Here is a 25,989-nt window from a genome sequence, read left to right as displayed (position 1 = left end):
GCACCTGTAAGCGACACACGCTGGTCCTTTCAGTGTAGCGCGCGTGCAGCCCCGGACATGTAAGGGCATGACAGACCTGTTATTGCTCGATCTTGCGTGCCAGAGCCTCGCGTGTCCCTCTAGTAAGCTGGACACAGACCGCGGGGGCATGCCGGAGACTCGTTTGTTAACGGAATTAAGCTGACAAATTGCAAGCACAACTAAAAACGGCCATGCACCACCGCCCACAAAATAGAGAAAGCTTGCAATCAGTCCATCCTTCCCGTGGCTGGCATGGTTGAGGTTGCCCGTGTGGAGTCCAATTAATCCACAGGCTCCATTTCTGGTGGTGCCCTTCTGGACATTCCTTTAAGGTTCAGCTTTGCAACCATACTGCCCCCGGAAACCAAACAATTTGCCTTCATGGATGCTGTTCGGAGGGTCGTGGGAATAATGCCGCCCGATCGGCAGTTGGCATAATTTATGGTGGGAAGTTCGACGGTATATGATCGTATTCGATTTTAGAATTTAAGAATTTTTTTTTATTTTAGATTTTTATTCCAGCCTTTCTTGACTTTATAAGGGCATGACATGCTTATATCTGTGTCTCCTCCTCCTTCTTTTACTCCTCCATCTCTTTTCTATATGTAGCTGCCCTTTTCCATGTTATTTGTGTCTTCTGAGCATTTTGTCTGCTTTGGGACACCTTTTAAGGTGTTTTGTATGAGTTTTCTATGTGTTTGTATGTGTTTGTGCTTGCCTCAATTGTTTTCAATGGAGTTCGACGGTGTTCGTCGAAAGTTCGACGAACATTCGATGAACTTGCCTCCTGTTCGATGAACCGAACCAAACTCGAACATTAGCGGGGTGGCTCAACACTACTAATGATATATAGACGTACATTTTTAATGTTTAAACTATGCTAAATATACCTGGTATCTGGTGATACTGTACCCTTTCTGCCAGAAAGTCCTCCTCCACCCACCACTTTAAGTGTATCATTGACACCTGGAACATTGGCCCACATGTGTGATTATTTCTTGCGGATCTTCTTTTTATATTGTGGCGTGATCCATCCTGAGCGTGTGAGAGTCTGTGGGTTACTCCTGCAATTTATATGTAGATTTAAAAATTACCCCAACACTGTATACAGCTCTACGCTTGTGATACATTACTGTTGTAAGTTCATTTTCCCCTTCACCGTTGATGTCTGATGAACTCCCTCTGCTGGTGAAGAGAGGTAGTGAAATTGATTGGGTTGGGAAGAACCTGTCATCTGAACAGGTGGAGCCTGATTGGACACCCGGAATCACTGAGTGGATATAAGGCAGCCGACGCCCCACAGGGGTGCTGGTGATTCTTTCTGCTCTGAGCTCTTGCAAACCAGTTCAGTACCTGTCTTCTGAAAGCTAAGTATTTGCTCTCTTATTTTTCCATGAGATATTGTCTGTTTACTTAGTGTTTGGTTCTGCCTGCCCTTGTTGGTACAGGCTGAGCTCCATTTTTGTCTCTGGTCAAGTTGATCTTTTGCTCAGTCTTCAGAATATACCTGAGTGCTGATATAGTGATTTTGAAGTCTAGTGACTTCAGGGCCTTTTTCTTATCAGATGTGTTGGACATTATTTTGGCAGAATTTTTGCGGATTGCAGCCAGCATCTTTTCTGTCCTTTCCTATTTAGTTAGTTGGGCCCCATCATTTGCTCAACCTGTCTTTCTGTCTGTGTTTGTGTTTTCATCTGCTTTTCACCGACAATACATGCTGGGGGCTGTCTGTTGCTTTGGGGTCTGCTCTGGGGCAGTTTAGATTTCCCCTTTCTTTCTTTAGGCTTATTTATTTCTCCGGCTGTGAACGAGGGGTCTAGGGCACCGTAGGAACCCCCCACGGCTACTGTTAGTTGTGTGAATAGGATCAGGGGTCTGCAATCCCATAGCTACCAACCTCTCCGGTTTTCTGGACCTAGCTTGTATTTTTTTTGTTCCTCCTTCGGTGACTCATTCATAACACATTACCCATTTACTGCTTTTTATATTCTGGTCTAATCCAAACTGACCAAGTGAGAGTCTGTTTCTGACTCTGGAAATAAATACTGAGATTGACAATAACCCCTACACTGTATACAACTGTACGTTTCAGATCCATTACCGTTTTACGGCTTTTTATATTGTGCTGTAATCCAAACTGAGCCTGAGAGCGTCTGTGTCTGCCTCCTGAAATATATACGGAGATTTAGAAACTTTAAACTACTGTATACTATATATACCTGCTATCTGATGATACTGTACCCTTTTTCTACTTTTTATATTCTTGTCTAATCCATACTGAGCCTGTGAGCATCTCTGTGTGACTCATGAACTATATACAGAGATTTACAATTATCCTTTGAATGTATACAGCTGTACGCTTCTGATACAGTACCATATATATGATGTTATTTTGGGTACATTTTCTCCAAAACTTGGAAGCATGGTGGAAGAGGGTGCGGACGTGCGTGTGGGGGGCCAGCTGGTACTGATGGTGGTGATGCATCTGCTGGTAGTGGAAAAAGCACTATAGCAGCTAAGGCAGGAGGTGTTGAGCCTGCGTCATGGTCTAGCTCTGGAAGGCCTGGAAGGCTACCTTATCTTGGAGTAGGTTAACCGCTTTTAAAGCCGGAGCATCAGGAACTGGTTTTGGCTTACATTGCCAAAACAGACTCCAGCTAATATGCCCTCCTCTTCTGAAGTTTCAAAAAATGCAAGCACTGAGTCTTCAAGTGCTGGCTCCTGGTCAGGAAGAACCCCTTTCCTTGTGTCCTTCACCCCCACCAAAAGTGAATGATGCAGCAGGCCACACTTCACATTAGTCCATGTAGCTCTTTCTCACATACGTATATCTGCTTGTTGAATTACGGTGAAATACATACTGGGTGAGTGTCTGACTCACAAAATATATACAGAGATTTCACTTCTTACATACACCTTACACAGCTGTATGCTACTCATACAGTACCATTTCTCTGCTGGTATTTTTGGTACATTTTGCCAAACATGAGGAAGTCTGGTGGAAGATTCCGCGGACGTGGGCGGGGGGGCGCAGCTGGTACTTATGGTGGTGGTGGTGCATCGGCTGGTTATGGCAAAAGCACAATAGCAGCTAATGCAAGAGGTATTGAGCCTGCGACATCTTCTGGCACAAGAAGGCCTTTAAGGTTCCCTTTTCTGGGAGTAGGTAAGCCGCTTTTAAAGCCGGAGCACCAGGAACAGGTTTTGGCTTACATTGCCGAAACAGCCTCCAGCTCTATTGCTTCCTCTTCTGAAGTTACAAAAACTGCAAGCACAGAGTCATCAGTGCAGGCCTCTGGTCAGGAACAAAACCTTTCCTTGTGTCCTTCACCCACACCAAAAGTGAAGGATGCTGCAGCACACACTTCAGATTACTCCATGGAGCTCTTTTCACATACCATTCCTGGGTTATCAAGTCAAATCGTGAATTCCCCAGTACAAGATGAATCTGACATGGAGTGTGGGTGGCCAGCCAGGGAAGTGGGGTTAATCGGTACCGGGCCAGTGTCTCAGAGGGATGTGTCACGTTGGTGGTGATGACCCGTTACGTGGCCCTGGGCGGCCATGCAAAGGGGTGAATAACGTTTATAGGTGAATGATACGTGACACCACCTGTGGTTTCTGATCAGATTGACCAGCGCTGCAGTGTTGCTTCTCTGGGACAGATGTTGTGGTGCAGCTAAGATGTAGAAGCCCTGCACAGGTAGGGCTGTAGTCGCAGGGCAAATGAAAGAGTTGGTAGATGGTGTGCAGTGCAGGAATGTAGCAGAGCTGTGCACCAGGTGCACGAGAAAGATGACAGGCACAGTCATGCAGTTCCTTTACCTGTACTTGGTAAGTGCCGTCCAGGACCCAGAGTACAGATGGAAAAGGAGTTGGTCAGCCTGGAAGCAAATTAGGAATTCTCTCTCTGCAGATAGGTAGTGTGGCCTCCGTTCTAGCGCTTTTCTGAGGTACTCGCAGTACTGAGTTCACTGAAGTTCCCCCTGTTGACTCTCTTTTGGAACTTTCTCGTATGGCAGGCAGCCGTAGCCTTTTCCTTCTGGCTCACACACGTCGCTGCTGGGGCCTCCGAGTCTTAGTTGGGAACAGAGCATTTACAGCTGCTACTTCCTCCGGTTTCTGCTGCAGGACCGTCAGTGTCCCTACATACTCAGAGACCGGAATCCAGACCATGCGCTCCAGCTAGGAGTGAGCCTTAACTCTGCTCATCCTCCAGCTCCCCTTCTCACGTCCACACACTTCCCCTTCCCTTCACAGACTGCCCTAACTTCCCTCCTCCCGACCACAGAGAGCAGCTCCTCAGCAATCAGGTTCAGAGGTCTCCCTGCTGGCCTGGAGTGGGAACTGTGTTGTGTGTTGGTTTAACTGCTAGAGTGATCCTTCATTGCTCCCAAGCATGACATCACACTCCCAAGGAGGAAGGTAATGCCACTGTGGCGACCGTACTCCTGGGGGCGCCACAAATGCACTGATGCCTAGCCACTGCTAGATGATTCTGCTGGTACATTGACCCAGACCACTACATTCCCCTCGCACTCCACACAGCCAGAACCTGACCCTGATGAAACTCAGCTTCCCCTTCCCGCATACTATACCACCTTACACGGTGACAAAGAGGAAGGTGCAGATGAAATTGCAGGTTCCTTGAGAAGGTGGGGGCGCATACTAATGGGCGAGGTGAGGGCACTGGCACAGGGCCCCTCATAGTACGCAAAAGTGTTTCTGCCGGAGGGAGGACCCGCTGTCAGACACACCGCCATACTATGAGGGGCCATGTGCCAGTGCCGTCACCAACGAGTAGGCCCCCCCTGCTTGCTCAGGATCACAGCACTTGCAAAGTTGAAATACTTACCTCTCCCTGCTCCACCGCCGTGACGTCTTCCGCGTTTCCTGACAGTGGCATTCTGGTCAGAGACCGCGATGATATCATGTCTGTATGCCCTCTGCCTAAACAGTCCAAGTGCAGAGAGATGGAAGATGGGGACGACGAGGAGTCCAGAGTACAGGGGATCCCTAGCGAGGAGACTTATTTAATTGTTTTAAAGGTTGGGAGCAATTTTTGGGGAACACTATACTCTGGAGAATGATATATGGGGCCCACCATACACTGGAGCATTCCAAAGGTGGACATCAGACACTGGAGCAGCATTTACAGGGCCCATTATACACTGGAGCATTAGAAATGGGGCCCATTATATATGGAGCATTCTTTGGGCCCATAAGACACTGGAGCATCATCCATAGGGCCCATCATATACTGGAGCATTGTAAATGGGGCAGATTATATATGGAGCATTATTTGGACAAATCGTACACTAGAGCATCATCCGTGAGGCCCATCTTATGCTGGAGCTTTCTAAATGGGGGAAATCAGACACTGGAGCAGCATTTACAGGGCCCATTATACACTGGAGCATTAGAAATGGGGCCCATTATATATGGAGCTTTATTTGGGCCCATAAGACAGTGGAGCTTCATCCATGGGGACCAACATATACTGTAGCATTATGTGGAGCTCATCATATACTGTATCGAGCATTATATGGGACCAATGATTCTGTATGGAGAAATATATGGGCCTCATTACTCTGTATGGCGCACTATGCGGTGGCCATAATACTGTATGGAGTAATATGCTGTCCATTTGGAGCTATTGGAGAAACTAAAATGGATATCAGTCATGTGATGTAAGAAGTGAAGTATTTTTCATTGTACTATACCGCTATTTCTCTGCCGTATCAGAGGATCATGAATTGTGGCATGTGTTAAAAGAGCCCAGTGACACTCTTTGGCCCTGGGCCCACGAAAATCTGGAGCCAGCCCTACCCCCCCACAACTTTAGCCAAATAACCCCCTGTTTTCAATGCCAAACTATTATTATAAAGTAAATTAAGGTTGACAAGCTTAAGTAATAAGAATTTATGTTTTTGGCATTAAAATGGGCACTGTAGGTGTGTTTCCTGTCCTCCACTCACTGCCGACTTTTCTTCCCCATTGACTTGCATTGGGTTTCGTGTTTCAGTCGGCCTTCGACTTTTCACGATAATCGGCCGATTGCGTTCGACCCGACTTTTGCGAAAGTCGGGTTTCATGAAACCCGACTCAACCCGAAAAAAGGCAAAGTCGCTCATCTCTAGGTGGCTCCCACGACTGGGTGCACCACTGTTGTGAACAGAATATTGACGTTAGATAAAGACTTTCTTTGCTTTTCCAAGTTTATCTTTGTTTGAATGTTTATCTTTGTTATCTTTGTTTGAATGTTAATCTGCCTAGTTACTAACACTACTTATATATTGCTTAGAGTTACTTTAAATCACTATATATATAAATAGAACTATAATCATCCCCTAATATTTCCACCTGGTGCCTCTGTGCATTGCATCCATACACCTGCATTACCTTTGGCATAGTCAGCAGAATGCAACATTCAGTCTCAGAGATGGCGGACCAATCCATGGGAGAGCTTGCCAGGGGACATACAGTAGATACGGAAAGTATTCAGACCCCTTTAAATTTTTCATTCTTTGCATCATTGCAGCCATATTTTTCTCATTAATGTACACTCTGCAACCCATATTGACTGAAAAAAACAGTAATGTAGACATTTTTGCAAATTTATTAAAAAAGAAAAACATAAATATCACATGGTCATAAGTATTCAGACCTTTTGCTCAGTATTGAGTAGAATAAGTTTTTCACACCTGGATTTGGGGATCCTCTGCCATTCTTCCTTGCACATCCTCTCCAGTTCCGTCAGGTTGAATGGTGAATGTTGATGGACAGTCATTTTCAGGTCTCTCCAAAGTTGTTCGGTTGGTTTTAGGTCAGGACTCTGGCTGGGCCAGTCAAGAATGGTCACAGAGTTGTTTTGAAGCCACTCTTTTGTTATTTTAGCTATGTGCTTATGGTAATTGTCTTGTTGGAAGGTGAACCTTCGGGCAAGTCTGAGATCCAGAGCACTCTGGAAGAGGTTTTCATCCAGGATATCTCTGTACTTGGCTGCATTCATGTTTCCTTCAATTGCAAACAGTCATCCTGTCCTTGCACCAGAAAAACACTCCCATAGCATGATGCTGCTACCACCACATTTCACTGTTGGGATTGTATTGGGCAGGTGATGAGCAGTGTCTGGTTTTCTCCACACATACCACTTAGAATTGTAACCAAAAAGTTCTATCTTCGTCTCATCAGATTAGAAAATCTTTTTCTCATAGTCTGTTAGTAATTTATGTGTTTTTTAGCAAACTCTATGCGGGCTTTCATATGTCTGGCACTGAAGAGAGGCTTCCGTCGGGTCACTCTGCCACATAGGCCCGCCTGGTGGAGGTCTGCAGTGATGGTTGACTTTGTGGAACTTTCTCCCATCTCCCTACTGCATCTATGGAGTTCAGCCACAGTGATCTTAGGGTTCTTCTCCCTTGATTGCTCAGTATGGCTGGATAGCCAGGTGTAGGAAGACTTCTGGTGGTCCCAAACGTCTTCCAATTAAGGATTATGTAGATCACTGTGCTCTTAGGAACCTTGAGTACTGCAGATATTCTTTTGCAACCTTGGCCTGATCTGCGCCTTGCCACAATTCTGTCTCTGATCTACTTGGCCAGTTCCTTTGACCTCACGATTCTCATTTGGTCTGACATGGACTGTGAGCTGTGAGGTCTTATATAGACAGGTTTGTGCCTTTATAAATCAAGTCCTATCAGTTTAATTAAACACAGCTGGACTCCAATGAAGGAGTAGAACCATATCAAGGAGGAACACAAGGAAATGGATAGCATGTGACTTAAATATGATTGTCTGAGCAAAGGGTTTGAATACTTATGACCATGTGATATTTCAATTTTTCTTTTTTAATAAATTTGCAAAAAATTCTATATTTCTGGGGGTTTTTCAGTCAAGATGGGGTGCAGAGTGTACATTAATGAGAAAAAAATTAACTTTTTTGAATTTACCAAATGGCTGCAATGAAACAAAGAGTGAAAAATCTAAAGGGGTCTGAATACTTTCCGTACCCACTGTATACCATGGGGGCTATGCTTAGCAATCTCCCCAAGTTCACGGGGAGCAGCATGTCACTGGGACTTGGAAGAGAGACTGAAAAGCATGTTCTGCATGTATCCCTTGACCCTTCCTACTCAGGCCGAGATAGCCCTCCTGACCCTTGATTGGAGGCCCAGCAGATGGTATGTATCGCCCACCTAGGGACTGTGACACTGTGGTTAACGTGGTAAAAATCCTTGAGCACATGCATGGACCTAGGGCATGCGGTGGTTCCAGTGGGTCCAAGAGGAATTGAGACCATAGCTCACATGTTACTGCATTGCAGGAAGTGATGGTTCATATCACCAAGAAGACCCGAGACGGGCACCGAGGACTAGGTCCATTGAATGAAGTGTTGCAAGATCAATTAGATACTGGACTATGAGATCCGTCGCTGAGGCAGGTTTTAAAAGAGAGCTATGCTTGAATCCTGATCTGGGCATCCTTCCATGTCATGTACTTAGGTCATCAGCAGAATGTGAGCAAAAGGGTTGGACCTACCATGGAGTTTCGAGCCTCAAAAGGTGGAGGAGAGAACTCAGGATATTGTCTGGGAGAGATCAATTACCTGGGCTGAATTTAATGGACATCACAGCCACTATTTAATGGACATCAGGTCCCAGGTTACTCCTATGCCAGAACTGTAATTCCAGAGTCACTTCCCTGAGGTGGCTCTTTCTAGAAAAGACCATGCCATCCGACTGGTGGTAGCAAATAAACTATCTATCTCAGTAGTGGGAGTCGTGTGATTGTGTGTCCAGGTGTGTAGAACAGACCTCTGTTGAAAGGGAATAGTATTGATCATGGAGTCTAGAGGAGGAGAACCCATTGTAGCTCTTGGCATGAACATGCTAAAAGAAGCGAGGCAGTTCTTGGCTGAGGGCCCAGATAAAAACTACTGGACCCACGCCACTCACCAGTAAGATGGTATTTTAGCAACTTGTGTTGGTCAGCCATATTCACTAGAAACTCACTGCTTCCCAGCATCTTGTTGAAGTGGTGATGCCACCCTAAGCTACCATGATAGCTGCTGATAGGGCAGACTGTTCTCTCTATGCCGGTACTGACCCATGTGTCTTTGGAGGGTGTGGACGTACAGATTGAGCTGATGGAGAGAAAAGTATCTCCAGATTATTGGTTGCCCACATCGTGCTACTGTTCACCATGTGGCAAGGACAAGTGTTGTATAAATTTGAGTGACACAAATTTACAGTTAACACACCAACAAGAAGTGGCTGGAGTTTCCATGATACCAGAAGATCTCACCAGAGCTGACGCTATAGGACTGACACCTGTGGGAGGAGCTCTGTGGACCTTGGTGGTGTCGCTCGATAGTCATGAATACAGAAGTGAATCTTTGGCTGGGCATCACCTCTTGGAACAAATGGAGGCCAACCTCATGGAATTCTCCTTGAGGCAAGTTGGACAGATCGAACAGTTAATGCAGTGATATCAGGGAGTGTTTGCACGTCATGAAGATGACTTTGGATGCACCTAAGCTAATCAACACAAGATCCCTACAGAGACTATGGCTCCTATTCGAGAGAGGTATCAGCAGATCCCATCTCAAATGTATCAGGAGGTGAAAGAACTGCTGCCCCATATGCTGCGTAATGGTATAATTTACAAAAACTAGAGTCCCTGGGTGGCCCCCATCATGTCAGTTAAAAAAATGATGGCACCCTGAGGTTCTGTATAGATTACTGAAGGCTGAACCTGAATCCTACCCTTTGTCCAGAATCAAAGAGTGCCTATCCGCATTTGGAAAAGCTAAATATTTCTCCTCCATCCACTTGACCAGTGGCTACTTTCAAGTTCCGGTGGCAGCAAAGGATTGCCCGAAGTCAGTCTTTGTTCTCCCTATGGGTCTGTTAGAATTCACCCAGATGACTTTCAGACTGACGAACGCAGCAGGAATGTTCCAACATTTGATGGAAAGATGCTTGGGAAATCTGAATTTTGAAGCCACTTTGATATATCTGGATGACTTAATCATCTATGCTGCCACATTTGAAGATCACCTTAACCGGCTGCAACAAGTATTTGAGCTGCTTGAAAGACACAGATTAAAAGTTAAGCCCCGGAAGTGTCACCTATTCTAGCAGGAAATTGAGTAGCTGGGACGTCCATGTCGACTGCAGGAATATATCTCATCGCAGTGAAGGTGGCTGCAGTGCAAAAGTGGCACACACCAACCAACCTGAGAAAATTGCTAGGGCAGCTGAATACTACCACTGGTTCATAAATGACTTCACCAAGAATGCCGTACCACTCAATGAGCGGTTGCAGGGGATGACCGGAGGAGCCAAATGTCAACTAATCCAGTGGGACCAATGACAAGAGGAAGCATTTCAGACATTGAAGATAGCACTGAACATTGCCCCAGTCTTGGGGTATGCTGAATTCTCACAGCCCTTTGTACTGTACACTGACGGGAGCCTGTAAAGACTGGGGGCAGTATTGGCTAAGGTACAAGAAAGAAGAGTGAAACGTCCCTATATAGGTTCTGCACCAATCGCCAAGCAGGAACCTAATCCCTGCCTGACCCTAGCAATAGTCCCTGGTTAGGGAGAGAAAGGGGTAGACACTTGTTAGTCCCCACTACAACTAAAGACATAGATGGTAGACGAACCAGGGGAACACTTAGCTTGAGAAGACATCCAAAATGTCACACCAACAATCCTCCAAGAGTCTTCTTAGAAGGTACTAATAGTCGGCTGTTATTACTTCCAACTAGACAAAGACAAGAGCTAACACCAGCAACATGCTTCAGACGCGGAATGCACGGAGGGATATCGCTACACAACAGAAATACAAAAGTCAAGAAGGTGCTTGAGCTAATCGCAAAGACGTTGTACAGCCAGATCCAGGATGAGTTTCAGTCATTCCTGACACACCTGTGACAGGATGTCGCTGAGGCCAATGCAACAGGCCTCAGCAGAAATTCTGCTACATCAAGGCTTTAGACATTATCTGACCAGATTCTACGCAGGAGTCATGCCTCACGGTAGTGAAGCTCAAGAGATCAAATGTCACCAGTCAAGAGCCAAAGCCTAATCCACTCTGTTTCAATCCTAAGAGAATTCCATCAACGGTCAAGCCGAGAAGATCCATGAGGAGACTGCAATAGTCGGGACGCACCTGAGACTGCAGAAGGACAGGGCTGTCACTTCCACATATCCTCTATGGTACTGGGGTCGGCAGGGACTAGGCTCTCAGGTTGGGAGGGGGCCGGTTGGTGAGTGGGAGGCTCAACAGGCTATGATAAACTACATCAGAGAAACTTGCGGCTTAGCAGGAAAACCTGGTGACACCCCACTATGGCCACATTAACAGAGAGAGAATTTACGTGGTGGCTCCCATGACTGTGCGCTCCACCGTTGTGAATAGAACATTGACCTAAGATTGAGAAAGACTTTGCTTTTCCAAGTTTATTGTTATCTTTGTTTGAATGTTAATCTGTTTAGTTACTAACACTAATTGTTTTGAGTAAAGGTGCCTTTACATTTAGCGATGCACCAGCGATCTGACCAACGATACGACCCAGTCAGGATCGCTGGTGCATCACTAAATGATCGCTAGTGAGCTGCCACACAGGCAGACCTCACAGCGATGCAGCAGCAACGCAGCGCATGATACTCACCTTTCACACACAGCGATCCTGACGTCCTCCCGCCCGCCTCCACACGTCGCTCATCGGCAACAGCAGGAAGCCCAGCAGGAAGCGCCAGACGAGAAATGGAGTCGGACATTCTCGCTCGATCAGCGATGGACAGCGGGGGAGCCGCTCGGAGGTAAGTATCACACATAGCGATATCGCTAGCAATATCGCTATAACGTCACAAAATCGGTGATGTTATAGCGATATCGCTAGCGATATCGCTATGTGTAAAACCCCCTTTACTTTAATGGGAACCTGTCAGCAGGATTGTGCACAGTAACCTATAAACAGTGTCAGGTCACCGCCGTTATACTGATTAAAACGATACCTTGGTTGATGAAATCCATCTTGTGGTTGTTGTTCAATCTTTATTTTCAGCTTTGAGTTAATGATATGCCCGTGCTCTGAGGCGGCCTGTGGGGGGGTCTTCATGTGGTGCTCTGCTTAGGTATTCATAATGAAGACTGCTGACAGGTCACTGATCCCTCAGTGACCTGCCCCCTAGTTAACATAATGAACATTATATATACATACTGAAAAAAAACCCTTCTGCAGGCAGGTGCCAGCTGTGGCACCTGTGCTGCAGCATAAATGCATGTGTACTGTGTATATAATTATTATGGTTGAGGTTATCCTGATATTAAAAATAATCCATTTGAAAATGGCACCCGCCGCACCTTCGCAGTAGCAGCTATCAGTGTATATAGAGGTGATCTGATAGCTGCTACTGCGCAAGCGCATAACTGTAGTGTGTGCAGGGGTTGAAATCACTCTTGGGCTTTGCAGCTTAAGGGTGCCCAAAAGATCTTTTTGGCCAAATTTAGCAGTTCAATACCATTAAACACCCATGATATTTTGGCAGGATGCTGTAGATTTTGTCCTGTGGCCCATGAGCTTCAAGTTATGCCACTGGCACAAAGCATCCATCAACAGCATTTTTATAGGCATAAAAAAAAGTCATAGGTTGGTTAGGGAGATAATAATTTGTGTTAGTGTGATACGACATATTTTCTGTATTATAGACTTGCATGACCTTAATGTAAATGATCCTTGACAGCGCTGGTACTTTAGGGAAATAAAAAAATGTACAATGTTACAAAAATGTTGCATTTCACAGGACAATAATGCAAACTAAGATGACTCCACATGCTACTAAACATAACCCTCTTTATGATGAGCATACAGGAGAACTCCAGGCAAAAAGATTACCCATCCACCAATTAGAAATTCAATTTTAGATTGTCAAGGGTCTAAGCACCTGGACCTTAAGCAATCTACCATATACCATCTATAAAAAAAGTTTTTGGCTAGAATATGATTATAAAGGGTTTGTATACTTTCTGCAGCTTCAAGCCTTGAAGCAAGTCTAACTCCTTAGGGTTCTTTAACACTAGTAGTATACGTAAGGTAAGTAAGGAAATATTTTTGTTGAATGCTAGGAAAGAATACTCCTGTTGAAAGTGATGCCAAAGTCATGCTTTTGAAATGGACCCCACTCACTATCAGAGCTTTCCTGAATAATGAGAGGGTGCAACAGCATAATAAATGTATATATTGGGTATCAGAAAAGCAAGCAGCACTCCAAAATGATGAAAAAAAGAGGACTTTATTAGCCCATCTGGCGTGTCAACGTTTCGGCTGTGAACAGCCTTTCTCATGTTGTCTGGAAGGCCTTGCACCCATCTCTGGCTTATTTGGTGATGTTCCGTTATTTTTCAATTTATATTGGGTTTCAGCTAGAGAAACTTTTTTTCCAGACTTCATTGACTACGCCTAGTACTACACCTTTATGTGCTACATGTCAAAACAAGCCTGGCTGTCCATAATGAAAATGAGAATATGCATTGAGATTAATTGCTATAATCAAAATGATGAAATGAGTCCCACTTACTTTATGTTCATGCCTTAAAATTTGAAAGGGTTATCTCATCGCTGCAAAGCCCACTGCAAGCAAATAAAATAAATGCACAGGATGTGTAATTTTAAATCATGACCATCACATAAACTGCATTTCATTTTATGCTAGGGTGACCCAAGTCTTCCCAAGTATGTTCTAGATAAAGAAAGTGGTCATTAATTTTACCAAATTACAGTAGCAGAATGTAGTGTCTGAGTAAATAGGGCATCACAGGAAACTCTGCTCTGACATATCTTAGTGGGATGGATGACTTGCGGAGACTTATATTTTTGATGAGAACATTTGTAACAAACTATTTTCATAGAACCTAGCTGCAAAATAAAATGCATCATAGCTATCACCTGTGCCAGAAGAACACCAAATTGTGAAATTGTGTTGTTATTTTTTATTCCAATTACATTCTTCAGCTCAAGAAATGAACCTGATTAAAAGTTGCCTAACTCTATCATTGCAGGATGATGATGTGAGAGAAAATCGTTTCAGCTTTACAGCATATGGTATGGGACCTTGTCTACAAGCAAAAGATGGCGTGACTCCAAAGGGACCCAACCCACCACCTATAGTACCAAAAACCCATGAAGAGATGCGAAAAGTGTTTATTGACAGAGCAAAAAAGATAGACACAATTTCTCGAGCTTGTTTCCCACTGGCCTTTTTAATATTCAACATCTTCTACTGGGTGATCTACAAAATTCTAAGACATGAAGACTTTCACCAGCAAGATTAAGAGACTAAATGTTGGTATGTCAACATTAAGGTTGTCCATAAAAGTGTGAACATCAATGTCTTAATTCCATTTTTCTTTTTCCCTAATAGAAGCTTTTCAAATCAAACAGAAAATACCACAATCACAGCTACTCTATACTGCCAACTGTTTTTACATGCTGTTACTCAGAGGTATTAGAACACAAAGCTGTTTTTTAAGTGATTTTTTTACTGTATATTATTATACACAACAGGACCAAATAGCTAAATTGGTTGTAGATTTTAAAGTGACCACAAATTTATTTACCTTTTTATTTCAAATTTGTGAAAACCTTTAAAGTCTATTTTGAGTAGTAAAAACTGTTTTTTAGAAATAATTATTGTCACATTTTGTACAACACAAAACAACACTGAAAGGGGCAAAGCTAATCAATTTACTCACAATATATAAAATTAGTAAGTAACATTAAATCTAGTGAACATTAAATGTCACACATCATATTATGGATTGAAATCTTGTCCATTGAGATCACATCTGTTTAGACTTTAAGAAACAGTAAAATTCACTGTACCATTATTAAAAGGCCATCCACCTCGATTGTGGAATTGGTAGTCAATATTTGTATATGAGTAATGGAGAACATATATTGCAATAAATAGCAATCAGAATATATTCTGAGAAATGTACTGTCAGGGAGGAAACTAAAGTATGAATATGTTACTTGTGTGATGTCACTTGAAAAAAATATATCATTTTTGTGATATAATTAAGTGACAAGGAAATGTAGAGATAAGATTGAGACTCGAATGGTGGCAATGGGCAAATGTGACTTTTTTGTGTGCTGATCCATCCTTAGGTCATCAATGTGTGATCAGTCAGGGTCTGACACCCATCAGCCCCATTTATTAGCTGTTTTTGGTGTTGGCAGTGGCTGTCAGCTGAAGCTGCTCAATTGCAGAGATTCTCTTTCATCTGATAGCGGTGAAGGCTGGGTACTGCATATCCACCTACTATTGATTTGAATAGAAGGTGGATATGCAGTATCCTGCCCAAGGTGCTATCAGAAGATTGAGCAGAGTCACAATTGAGCAGTTCTGGCCAGTGTCCGCTGACACAAAGAACAGCTGATCAGTGGGGTGTCGGGCATTGGACCCCGACACATCAGACATTGATGACTTATCCTAAGGATTAATTATAAAGTAGTGGATAAACTCTTTAAAGGGATTTCCTCATGATAACCTCTTATCATCATTCCATAAGATATGTAATAAGTGTCTGACAGCTGGGGGTCCCACTGATAGAATCAACCACTGAACATGAGAACACTGCTGCTTAGTTTAAAGTTTAGATGGTTGATATCGAGGTCTTGCAGAATAAACATGTGTGCAAGCTGTAGGGAAGGAAAAATGTAATCTGCTCACCTTCCATGGAGGACAGTTAATTGTGAAAACCACTTGTAATCACATAAAAAGCCTGGTAGACCTTTTTCGGTCAGGGTGTGGTGCAATGAATGTAGAAACACAAACAGGCTAGTATCCAGGTCAAAAATGGAAGAAGGGTCCATGAGAACTGGGTTTCCAGCAAAAATGGGAACATGTTAAGACATAACTTTTACTGTGCAGTTAAAAGCATGGTGAGAAAAAGCAAAAAGATAAAAAACATTAAGGATCCATAAGCTTACATGTTCAGTAAGCTGTGAATAAGGGTTGCAAACCCAGAATGTTTAAAGGGATTGTACACTGCTAAGACAACGCCTTCTTAAACTAAATGCTCTACCCTGATAAAATAATAAAGCCTATACTCACCTCCCAAGTCAGCAGTCGCTTTCCTCGGGGCTGTGATGCGGTGTTGTGACACCAGCGCCCAATCGACATGAAGAGGAAGTCCTAGCTGCTTCTGATTCCAGACTTCCTCTTCATATTCAGTTTGTCTGAAGGTGGAGACAGTGGACGTCAGCATTGATTGGGTTCCGGGCATCACGTGTCATTCCATCGCATCACAGCCCCGGGACCATGTGTGCTGACACAGCTGTAATGGAGCTGGCAGGGGAAGTGAGTTATTATTTTATCAGGACCAAATATTTAGTTTAAGAAGGGGTTGTGATAGTAGTGGACAACTCTTAAGCTTATTGATCCTTAATCATTTTATCTTTTTGCTTTTTCTCACCTTGTTTTTAATTGCACAGTAAAAGATATGTTTTACATTTTACCATTGATTCTGGATCCTTCTTCCATGTGTGTGAGCTGTTCCTCTTAGTTTGAGGACACATTACCTCCATTTTTATGATCATTGAGGGTCCCAGCATTGGCACTCCCAGAAATCAGATGCTAATTACGTTTTCTGTGAATAGAAGATTAAGGGCAGAGTTAGATGGCTGTATTTCTCATGCAACTCATACTGACCTAAGCTTGACAGCTGTATAGTAATCCATCATGCTGTCTTGCTCAGGTCAGGAGAGGTGCACGAGTTCTACGGCTGTCTGACTCTTCCCTAATGGTGATTGTGGAAGAACCTTTTTAACGAGGAAGGCCAAAGTTCTCATAACTACAGAACTAGAATATGGATGTTCATAGTAATTACCATATTTATATTTGTATATTTAATTTATATATTTGGTATATATATTTATATATGTTGCCTATTTTTTGTAATTAGAGATCACAATTTTACTGTATGTTCTTTCATAAAGATTTTCTCTTTGGATTATGATTAATAACAGCAGATGTTAGGGGATTATTCAGTCTGCAAATATAACATAAAAAATACACTTATTAAATGAACAGAAGCTTAAAACTACCAGGTATCATAAGGATGCTGCCTATCAGGGAAATTATTAACATATAGAAAAACTGAGAAAGTGTACTAATATAAAAAAGAACATTGCTAATTATATGGCACATTACATAAATAATAATTTAGTCCAAAACACAACTGTAAATAATGTCCAAACAGCACATAATAATAACAATAATAATAATAATAATAATAATAATAATAATAATAATAATAATAATAAAAAAAAAAGAAAATAAATGTTAGCAAACTGCTCTGAACCTGGAGAAAATGCCAAGTGCCAGTTCATGATGAATTGATGATTCTAACCGTAAAGTTAAGCATATAGCCAGAAATTTGACATTTAGACTCTGTTTACACCAATACTTCCAGATCTGTATGCCGCTACATTTTAAATTTGGCTTTTAGATTCTGTCTACACTAATGTTTCCTGATCTGTTTGTCGTTCATTTTTTTTTTAAATCAGTTTTTATTAGACAAATCAGAATCTAACTTATAGCTAATGATTCTTTTAGCAAATCACATACATAACTATGAGAGATATATTGAAGAAAAAAGTTAAAATAATTGAAGTAAAAGCAGCTTTGTGGACGGAGGTCATGATATAGCTTTTAATCTTCAAAAGAGAACTACCGTATATCCAAAAACTGATGCCAACTAATATAACTTTATGCATCAGTTGTTCAGTGTGGATGAGATGCACAACAAAAGAAAATAAAAAAAAACATTAAAGATCACTCAGGTAAACCAGTCCTGATAATAACTGCCAGTCCTACATGTGCCAAGGTTTTAATAATGCTTTGATATTCCATTTGTACTGGACGCACAAAAGTAATTACCAACTGCTAGTGAGTTGCATTGAGGTCCTCTAAATATTACATGCAGCTCCCTGGATACTGGTTGGGCTATAAAATATTTACAATTTTATACATTCCAAATGTTTCTAAATAAAATGACAAAAACCGTTAAAGAAGAATTTCTTATGTAAGTGACCCATAGTCAACTGTGCAGTGCACTGAGAATTCATTCCTATCTGTTGAATTCTTTTTCTCTGTGAATTTGTGATTTTTCAATGTCTCTATTTTATTTGAAATGTTCTATATCAGTCCTTATATTATTTTTAATCTATATCTTAGGATGGATGAACACTATGTTTACAGTGTTGCATCCTATAATTGCAGAGGTGTATTACAATGGTAGGCATTCTTTGGTATAGTGTTTTTTGCAAAAAAACAAAATGCTTATTTGTGGGGTTATTTCCATTGTTTTGTTTTTTTTTTTAAATAGTAGGGGTCTTAGCAGATGCTGCAGCCTACTGTTAAAGATAAGAGAATGGGTCAGTGTGGACACACTACAAAGAGTACCGTTTTTGTGCCATCTATAAATTAATTTTGGTGTGTTTCTTAGGTCTACAGCATTTTTGAAAATGAAGCATGCCCTTTTTAGGTTAATGAAAATTTCTTGTAAAATGTATGAGCACAAACACACAGAAAATCAAAACAAAAATGTATGATTTTAACTACAAGCCAAAAAATATATATATGCGTGTAAAAAAAAAAACTAATAGTTATTTATCCAAACTGAGTATAAGTGAAAAAGAGAATAAAATGTCCAGAGCAAATAATGATTTTGCTGATGTTGCTCCCCAATGTATCTCTAAAAATGGAAAGTTTCCTTTTGGCAAATTCGACAGTTTTAAAATATCACTGTACTATGAAAATATCACTGTACTATAAAATGCTGAAATATAATAAGTAGAGATGCTTTATTATTAAAGTTGAGCAGGTCAGTCAACAATTCTCCTGTTTGTGTGGATTTTCCCTGGAAATTCGATTTGCTGAAAAGTTTTTTCAGCAAATTTAATGTCTCTTATAATGCTCTTGGGTGTCTATAAACCCCAGAGCATAACAAACACCAGATGTGAAAATTAAAACTAAAAATCCTTATATTCACCTTACTGTTCCCCTATCCGGACCCTCCGTTCCTCACTGCCTCCTGCTTCATATCACTGTTGTGAGCGCTGAATCACGGGACTTCAGGCTCCGATGATGACCGAGAGAGAGTTCTGCACAAGTTTGGGGAAGGTCAAAAAGACATGACATAACGTGTAGCATCACATGAGCGCATGTGTAGAACCATCTTGGGCCTCAAGTGAGATGAAAATCCCGGCCAAGCCTGAGAGGACTGGAAATTTCAGTGTTCGCAGTGGTGCTAAGAAGATGCGATGAGACCCACATGGATGACAGTGAGGAGCATAGAGTCCGGAGAGGTGAGTGGTAAGGTGAGTATAAGTGGTTTCTCTTATTTTTTAATTCAATCATTTATTATTCTGTGGAGGTTTGAGTGACCACATACTAAGGGACTTTAAATTTGTGGAAAATAACTATACTCTGTGAATGTAAGAATTTTTTTACTTTTTTTACTTTTTGATGGCCTTCTACAGTATAGAAAAATTTGATTTTGCTGAAGCGAATTACAAATGATCTGAATTTTGTCAAATATGGTCTTTTGTAAAAGTCAAGTAGAATTCAACTTTACTCTAATCTATTCGCTCATCTCTAATTACTATGTTTTACTTGTACGAATATGTTATTTGTTTTTAATTTTTTATAAATATTTATTTTTCATTCTTAATGTATTAATTTATATACATGTTATCAGCATTTTTGCGTAGTGTTTGTCAACTTAGTGGATACTGCTGAAAAGGCAACAGCTTGTGTATAAAATGCTTCTGACAGCAGATGTCAAATGAAGATCGAGCATGTTAGATCACTACAAGAACAAATCCTTATAATAAAAAAGACCTACAAGCCCAAATCTTTTCGTTGGAAGAAAAACAATAGCCATATGAGTCTGGCAGTGGTTCAGTCCTCTCTTTGCCCTATTGAAAACCAAACACTTGGCCAAGACTATAGAGATTAGTTTATTTCAGATGTAATAACTATTACAGTGTTAGAGAAAAATATGGAGCAGTGAATTAAACATTTGAACTTTTTTATCAAAACTGTGTAAAAGTAAGACTGTCCTTGTTGTCCCTAGTAACCAGTGATCAGCTTTAATTTCTAAAGCTGTGTTAAAATGAAAACTGCACTGTGATTGGTTTCTATGGGGGAAAAAAGACAATTCTTCTTTTGGCAGTTTTCCATAAATTTTAATTCTCCCTAACATCTATTAAGCAAGATAATATTTTACAGTACAATAAATGTTACAATAAACTGCATTCAGATTTTGGTAGATAATCTATTTACAGCTGCTACCAGTACCAGAGGCACTGCTATAATTAAAGGAGTTTTCCAAGTTTCATTTTTTAAGTTTTTCTGTCTGGAAATAACCAAATAAAACTTACCCCCTCCTGTACCAGCACTGCTTTTCCAACATGCCCCTAGGTCTTGATATGGCTGCAGTGCTGATGTCATATGGGCAGCAATATTCAGCCAATCATGAGACTTCTGAGCCCAGTGATTGGATCTCACCACTGCATGTCTGTCAACAAAGACCAGAGGCAGCACTGGAGAGTTAGGGGGTAAGGCCGGGGTCACACTTGCGAGTGTGATGCGAGAAACTCATGCGAGTCTCTCACATCAATACTCGGCACTGGGACCGGGTGCATGTATTTGTATGCAGCCGCACACTCCGATCCCGAGTTTCTCGCATCACACTTGCAAGTGTGACCCCAGCCTTAGTCTCATTTTGATATTTTTTGTACTATTTTCTTAGAGGTTTAGAGGATGCCTGTGGTATAAAACAAATAAAAACCTCCTAGACAGCTGCAAAGATATGAATATAATCTACACCCTATATGATAATTATTGATATTATAGATCATGATGCCACAAGTCTTTTCACTATGACTAACACAGACTAACACATTTCAGGAATCGTCTGTTCAATACATAAACTAGCCTTTTCTCTACATCTTTCAACTACTTTAATCTGTCAGTAGGATCAACCCTCCAAAGCCATCTATATGGATATGTAGGTCACAGAAAGTTGAATGAAATGTCACCTTGATATCCGAGATTAGATGTGATCTTGATTTTATTCAAGAGAGATTCATTTTCTTCTTATGTAAATTAGCTCTTAAGATCTATAGGTTGTACATAGATCTGACTGAGAATCTGCCTACAGAGCTAAATATGAATAGAAGGGGCGTTATCAGTGTGAGACATGTAATGACTGATTGTTTGTTCTCCTTATCTACGTGTCTCACATTGATAACTCCCCTTTTCATTTGTAATAAGCTCTGAAGGAACATTCTCATGGAGATCTATGTTTGGCCCACAGATCTTAACTGCTCATTTACATATTAATAAAAATGTGGATTGCTCAGGGAAGAAGATAGCAAATCACAGATATCAAGGTATCATTTTTTTCAACTTTCTGTTTTTCCTTCCTTTTTTACTTAGAAATGCCTGCCTGTATTGCTACACATTGCAATTAGACACATATAACTACAGAAATGTGATGTAATCATAAATACTGCCAATTTTACCTTTTAGCTAGATTACTCAAATGGTTTTGCTCCTAATTCAAGTGATTTATCTTGCTATCAATAGCCCATATAAGTTAAAAAGCCTGAATGAATATTATTTCTTATAGACATTTAATTGCTTTATTTAAGCAGCGTAAGATGCATTGCTTGAATTATTTTGCTAATATTAGATTTCATTATTTTAAAAGGGAAAATTATAAAAAAGTATATTTTCAACTAAAGTTTTCAGTTGTTTCCAACAAAAGTCCCAAATATATTTAAAATAACATAAGTGTGTATATGTATATATACAAAAATAATAAGGTAAAAAATGTATAATAATGTATCAAGAGATTTATTGAATTTTATGATGCCATGTAATGCAAAAGTATGGCACCATAGAAGCAATGCTTAAAGGGGAGAATATCTGCATGTAGAGGCGATATAAAAAGGTGCCATATTACACATTCGTGTTGTACTAGAACTAAGTAATAAAAGCAATATAGAAGAACAAATGAGAATAAAAGATAAAACAATTATATATACAAATCTAGGAATAAAATGATAGATCTTATATTTATTTATTATCAAAATTATTTTATTTTATACTATTATTTGATTATCAAATAATCTAATGAAATGCCTTAATCGAATGATGACAGCACATGGCCTATCACTATCAGTTCTTCAAAGCACTGTGTTCCCTTCCTTCTCACTTGCTCTTTCACGTCCTATTTTGGTGAGGCGACATAATAGAATATCGAATAGTTACAGAACATCTGATCAGTAATTACAATGGTCAGCAACTTTTGCCGACCTCTTTTTACTGTGTTGCCGGCTCACATACCTTATATATCTTCTTTGACAAAAAGATATTCTGTATTTTTATCCCTGACAAAATTGCATTCTTATAAAATAATATTTTGGCTTCAATTCATAGTTTTCATAAAAATTTGTATCTTTTGAAAATAGATACAAATATTTAAGATATTAATATCTGCTACCATTAATTAAAAGCATCTAAAGAGAATCTGTTAGTAGGATTAACCCTCCTAAGCCGTCTACATGGAAATGCAGGTAATAGAAAGTTGAATAAAATGAGACCTTGAAAACTGCAATCTGATGTCTTATGCCAAATAAATCCACATTTTTCTTATATGTAAATGATATCTTCCAGGCTATGGGGAGGATGTTTAGAAGATAAGTTGCCTCCAGACCATGTTTTAAATGTAAAAGGAGTTACCAGTGGGAGTGAGATATGCAACAAACACAAAACAGTAGAACTGAACTTGGTCTCCTCACAAATACGTAGTCAGCTATAGCTCTAACAGTTCTGCTGTATTGGAACACTGGCTTCCTGTGAAATGGAAGCTGACACAGCTCACACACAACTCTGCAGTGAGATCAACCACTAACCCTATAGTGACCAAGATAATTTTAACCTTAATGGCCAGGTCAACATTTTGAAATCTGACCAGTGTCATTTTATATGGTAATAACTCTGGAACGCTTCAAAATATCTCAATAATTCTGAAATTATTTTTTCGTGACACATTGCACTTTGTGTTAGTGGTAAATTTAAGTTGATATCTTTTGCATTCATTTTTGAAAATATTAAAATTTTGGTGAAAATGTTGAAAAATCGTAATTTTTTTTAATTGTAAATCGTTATATCCTTAACCCATTAACGACCAGGGGTATTTTGGGGATTTGCATTTTTCCCTTCCCTTCTTTCCAGAGCCATAACTTTATTTTCCCATCAATATGGCCATATGAGGGCTTTTTTTGCGGGACGAGTTGTACTTTTGAACAACTCCATTGGTTTTACCATGTCGTGTACTATAAAACGGGAAAAAAATTCCAAGTGCCGTGAAATTGCAAAAAAAGTGCAACCTCACACTTGTTTTTTGCTTGGCATTTTTGCTAGGTTCACTGACAGATTCCTTTCGTGGTCATCATACATATACAGATTAATGTCTACTGAACCTACTGATTTTATATATGGAGCCTTCTGACTTTCCTCTAACTGATGATATTTGGGGTAAAAAGCAATGGGGCATTTTGAATGTTAATACCTGATCTTTTTAGCCTGTGTCCCAATTTGCCTTTCAAAAGAGCAATTCATATCAACTAATTTAAAATTCAAAGGGAAAGTATAATGGGATCATAGAAATGTGTAGAGGATATCTAGGAACTGAATAGCCATTGTAAATATCACTCACTTGTTTAAATGTTATTAGTAGTTGTTAATTTAGAAGCAGAAAGAGACTATATTTAAAATAATGTTGCCAAAAATATACATAAAGTCAAATATTAACAAAACATCAAATCGAATTAACAATTAAAAGAGAAAGGAATTTAGAATTAAACTTACAAAGTATTACTACTTCATGAAAAAAATATTTTTTCCAAATAGCTAAATTGCAATAGTGTGAAATGTGTTTGCCCCTTCCTGTTTTCCTATTCTTTTGATTCTTTTGTATTTTAGTCACACTTGAATGTTTGAGATCACCAAACAAATTTAAATATTAGATAAAGATAACATAACTAAACACAAAGTAAATGTTTTTAAATTAAGGTCTTTATTATTAAGGGGAAAATAAATCCAAACCTTCAGGGCCCTGTGTGATGAAGTGATTGCCCCTAAACCTAATAACTGGTTGGACCACTCTTTGCACCAAAATCTTCATTCAACACTCTTGAGGAATTTTGGCACACTCATCTTTGTTGACTTGTAATTCAGCCACATTGAAGGGTTTTCAAGCATGAACCGCCTTTTCAAGGTAATGCCACAGCATCTCAATCAGATTAAGATCAGGACTTTGACTAGGCCACCCTAAAGTTTTAATTTTGGTCAGAGGTGGACTTGCTGGTCTGTTTTGGATCATTGTTCTGCTGGATAATGCAAGTGCACTTCAGCTTGAGGTCACAAACAGATGGCTGGACATTCTCCTTCAAGATTTTTTGGTAGACAGCAGAATTCATGGTTCCATTTGCCACAGCAAGTCTTTTAGGTCCTGAAGCAGCAAAACAGCCCTAAACGATCACACTACCACCATATTTTACTGTTGGTATGTTTCATTTCTGAAATGCTACTTGTACTGCAAATGCAATGGGATGTACACCTTCCAAAAAGTTTAACTTTGTCTCATCAGTCCACAGAGTATTCTCCCAAAAGGCTTGGGGATCATGAAGATGTTTTCTTTCAAAACTGAGATGATCCTCTATGTTCTCAGCAATGATTTTTGTCTTGTAACTCTGGTATGCAGGCCATTTTTGCCCAGTCTCTTTCTTATGGTGGATTCATGAACACTGACCTTAACCACTTAACATCCAATGATGGGCAGAGTCCATCATTGGATGCTTCCCACTGTTTGGTGCGGGCTCCAGCAATGAGCCCGCACCCTATGAGGCACATGACAGCTGATCTGATCAGCTGACATTTGTCCAGAAAAGCCACAGGTGGAATCGTGACTCACCCATGGCTGTTAACATGTTAAATGTCGCTGTCAAACAATGACAGCAGCATTTAATATGGACATGCAGGAAGCGTGTTAATGCCTCCTCCCATCGGCGCCCTTGTCACATGACTGTGGGTTGCTGATGGGTTGGCATGACAACCTGGGGTCAGCAGGAACCCCTGTGGTTGCCATTGCTGGATCGCTATGAGCGCCGCCTGGTGGCAAGTGAGCATATCTGCTACATAGAGCAGGGCTGCAGCCATACTCTATGTATCAGAGGCAATCGGACAATTGAAGCTTCTAGTCTCTCATGGAGAATATTGAAGCAAGTAAAAAGTAAAAAAATGTTTTTAAAAATATTAAAAAAATAAAAAGAATAAAAATTGAAATCACCACCCTTTTGCCCCATTCAAAATAAAACAATAAAAAAATCAAATATACACATATTAGGTATCGCCTAGCGAGTAAAAAATCGGAATGTCAGAATCACGTCTTTTTAGTCGCTGGAACATTGCAATAACAGGCGATCAAAAGATCGCATCTGCACCAAAATGTTATCAATAAAAATGTCAGATCAGCAAGCAAAAAAATAAGCCCTCACCCAGCCCCAGATATAGAAAAATGGAGACCCTACAAGTCTCTGAAAATGACAACTTTTTTTTTTCTTTTTTTTTACAAATTTTGGAATTTTTTTTCACCACTTAGATAAAAATAAACCTAGATATGTTTGGTGTCTATGAACTCGCAATGACCTGGAGAATCATAATGGCAGGTCAGTTTTAGCATTTAGTGATCCTAGTAAAAAGTCAAACAAAAAACAGATGTGGGATTGCACTTTTTTGCAATTTCACCACACTTGGAATTTTTTTCTGTTTTCTATTACTTGACATGGAAAAACCATTGGTGTCGTTCTTAAGT

The 25,989-nt window shown here is 40.4% G+C and overlaps 1 protein-coding gene across 1 annotated transcript in view; it reads left to right on the top strand.

Moving 5' to 3' along the window:
- Positions 1–15,081, top strand: part of GLRA3 (glycine receptor alpha 3) — a 419,963-nt gene extending 404,882 nt beyond the window's left edge. Inside the window, exon 9 of the mRNA XM_073577590.1 lies at positions 14,095–15,081. Coding sequence (XP_073433691.1) covers positions 14,095–14,367 — 273 coding nt within the window. The 3' untranslated portion in view covers positions 14,368–15,081. The remainder of the gene's footprint in view (positions 1–14,094) is intronic.
- Positions 15,082–25,989: the final 10,908 nt, after the last annotated feature.

Source organism: Dendrobates tinctorius, unplaced genomic scaffold (genome assembly GCF_039654945.1).
Source record: "Dendrobates tinctorius isolate UK_male_01 unplaced genomic scaffold, ASM3965494v1 ptg000008l, whole genome shotgun sequence".
NCBI lineage: Eukaryota > Metazoa > Chordata > Amphibia > Anura > Dendrobatidae > Dendrobates > Dendrobates tinctorius.
This window is presented reverse-complemented; position numbering and strand designations above follow the sequence as displayed.